The sequence below is a fragment of the Nicotiana attenuata genome, unplaced genomic scaffold, assembly GCF_001879085.1.
Source record: "Nicotiana attenuata strain UT unplaced genomic scaffold, NIATTr2, whole genome shotgun sequence".
In the NCBI taxonomy this organism is placed as follows: Eukaryota; Viridiplantae; Streptophyta; class Magnoliopsida; order Solanales; family Solanaceae; genus Nicotiana; species Nicotiana attenuata.
Window position 1 is genome coordinate 344531 of NW_017670417.1, and position 2942 is coordinate 347472.

Here is a 2942-nt window from a genome sequence, read left to right on the forward strand (position 1 = left end):
AACCCACCCCAACCCCTCTCTCCAAAAAAGATTTTTCTTTTCAAAAATATTAGTTTTCCATTACCACCCCTCCCTCCGTCCCTTCCCTACCCCCCCCCCCCTCCCGAAAATCTTTTTTAATATATTTTTCAGTTTTAGTTTTTTTATTTATCGGTTTAAAGGATCAAAATTTTACAAGTTCCAAAGTTATGAGTTCGAAGGTTTATGTGTTTGGAAGTTTACGAGTTTAGAAATTATAAAGTTTAGGGGTTAGAAATTCCGCGGTTTCGAAAGTTTAGCGGTTCGAGAATTTATGAAAAATGTGGGTTCGGAAGATTGTTGGTTTGAAAGTTTATGGCTTCATGTTTATTATATCTAAATTATTTATGAATACTCTTGAAAACTCATTTTCCTTAATTTGCGTATCAAACACCGGAAAATGAATAAGATTACTACTTGTTTTCCAAGAAAATATTTTTCCACGGAAAACATTTTCCGTTATACCAAACACACCCTTAATTCTATATATCAACATCCCGTGATGCTTTTTGAAAAAAAATATCTTCAAGTAAACTTACCAAATTTCAGTTTTCATCCACTAGGAAAGTTTTCTTGGTTCTGCAAGTTTTGCTATTTTTAGTAAATTTTCTTATCTGAACTCATTATAAAAGCCAAGTATAGGTGACCTCTAGTATATCACATCTCTTTCATTCAGTATAGAAATTAAACTACAATATGTCTTTTACAAGAACTTGTTGTATTTCTGGCCTTCTGCTCTTGTTTCTAGCTCTCACATGTGAAGCTAGGGTTCCAAGAAATGCTAATGTAGGGTTTATAGCAGTTAATAGTGCCCATTTTGAACTCAATGGATCCCCTTTTCTATTCAATGGTTTCAACTCGTATTGGTTGATGCATGTTGCTGCTGAACCTAGTGAGAGGTACAAAGTCACTGAGGTTCTTAAAGATGCATCTGCTGCTGGTCTTTCTGTTTGTCGCACGTGGGCTTTTAGTGATGGAGGTGACAGAGCATTACAAATATCGCCCGGAGTTTACGATGAACGTGTTTTTGAGGTAAAGTTTTATGTTTTGTGCTACTACATATCAAGTTTAATGCGTTAGTAGAAAATAGAGTAATCACCTACTATAACTAGCTAATTAAATTGTCTTGATAGTTTAAAAATTCTTTGAACCATGTTAGGTATATATGTTAATTTCTTTGACTAAATATTTTGCGGTTTAATTGTCAAATTGACATGCATGAAATGTGTCAATAGTAGATACTTATTTTGATGGTGTCTAATTTTAGGGATATATTATGTTTTTATGGATTTAGGGTTTGGACTTTGTGATCTCGGAAGCTAAGAAATATGATGTTCGCTTAATCTTGAGCTTTGTAAATAACTGGAACGACTTTGGAGGAAAGGCTCAATATGTTCAATGGGCGCGAAATGCAGGGGCTCAGATCAATGGCGACGATGATTTCTATACTCATCCTATACTCAAAGATTATTACAAGAACCACATTAAGGTATATTGATAATAACATAGGACTTTTTTTTTTTAACTTAAACATCAATTATTTGATATTTATGCAATCTAATTCTTTGACCTACATAGTATCTTTATTATTAAGCAAGACTACGAAAGTTGGTATATGGTGGTTAATAAATCTATGTTGTTGTGAATGGCTGCAGAAAATTGTTACACGATTCAATACCATTACTAAAGTTGCATACAGAGATGATCCAACAATTATGGCATGGGAACTCATTAATGAGCCACGTGATCAAACTGACTATTCTGGAAAAACTCTTAATGTAAGCTAATGCTTTTGAACTCATTTCCAACTAATTAAAATTTTGAAATATCAATGGCTGACTTTTAACTGTAAATTTTTGGTTTCTTACTAATATTATTCCAGGCTTGGGTTCAAGAAATGGCAAGTTTTGTGAAGTCACTAGACAACAAACACTTGCTAGAGGTAGGAATGGAGGGATTTTATGGTGATTCAGTTCCTGAAAGGAAGGCAGTTAATCCTGGTTATCAAGTGGGAACAGATTTCATCAGTAACCATCTTATCAATGAGATAGATTTTGCCACTATCCATGCGTACACTGACCAATGGTATATTAACGTCTTTGCCCCACTCACAAATTCATATTTTTCCTTGTAGCACCTCATTAGTGGTTTGATTGTGCAAATATTATTTACATCGTCAATGCAAAAGCCTTAAACTTTTTATATTTATAGGGTATCAGGACAAAACGATGAAGCACAATTAGCATGGATGCAAAGGTGGGTGACAAGCCATTGGGAAGATGCAAAAACCATACTAAAGAAACCTCTAGTACTAGCTGAATTTGGCAAGTCTAGTAGAGGTCAAGGATACAATCTTAGTTCAAGAGACACATTCATGAGTAAAGTGTATAGAAATATCTACAATTTGGCAAAAGAAGGAGGAACCATGGCAGGAAGCTTGGTATGGCAACTAATGGCACAAGGAATGGAGAATTATGATGATGGTTATTGTATTGTATTGGGACAAAATCCTTCAACTGCAGGAATTATTTCAGGCCAATCACATGCCATGACAGCTTTGGCTCAACTAGTGAAGGCATGAAAATTATTATTATGAAGGATAAGGAAGAAAATACGTCCCATAATTAGTTCTTCCATTAGATGATATACAATAATCAATTTGTAGTAGGATTTGAGTGATTTTAAGGCCATGATATTTTTGTGCTAATTCGAGCTCAGGTTTATCAAACATGTGAAGTTGACTAAACTCAAGAGTTTAATTTCCTAAATTGTTTCAGAAATAAAGGGAACGTTATGTTTTTTTTTTGTCTTATTGTTTAATGTTTATAGTAATTAATCTTGTGTAGTATCAATTTCATTGTTTTTTTTCCAATAGTAGTCTCATTGTCTCACTACTTTGCAAAAGAAAACATAAGACATATCTA

General features: G+C 33.8%; 1 protein-coding gene across 1 annotated transcript; it reads left to right on the forward strand.

Moving 5' to 3' along the window:
* The first annotated feature begins 714 nt into the window (after positions 1–714).
* Positions 715–2599, forward strand: LOC109239134 (mannan endo-1,4-beta-mannosidase 1). The gene is made up of 5 exons (XM_019405653.1): positions 715–1050; positions 1313–1507; positions 1674–1796; positions 1901–2103; positions 2230–2599. The coding sequence occupies exons 1-5, from the start codon at positions 715–717 to the stop codon at positions 2597–2599; spliced, it is 1227 nt and encodes a 408-aa protein (XP_019261198.1).
* Positions 2600–2942: the final 343 nt, after the last annotated feature.

Excerpts from the sequence above, each read along its gene's own strand:
- LOC109239134 (XM_019405653.1), top strand. The coding sequence starts at position 715 with ATGTCTTTTACAAGAACTTGTTGTATTTCTGGCCTTCTGCTCTTGTTT. Across the intron at positions 1,051-1,312 it reads ACGATGAACGTGTTTTTGAG|GGTTTGGACTTTGTGATCTC; the intron begins GTAAAGTTTTAT and ends TTATGGATTTAG. Across the intron at positions 1,797-1,900 it reads ATTCTGGAAAAACTCTTAAT|GCTTGGGTTCAAGAAATGGC; the intron begins GTAAGCTAATGC and ends ATATTATTCCAG.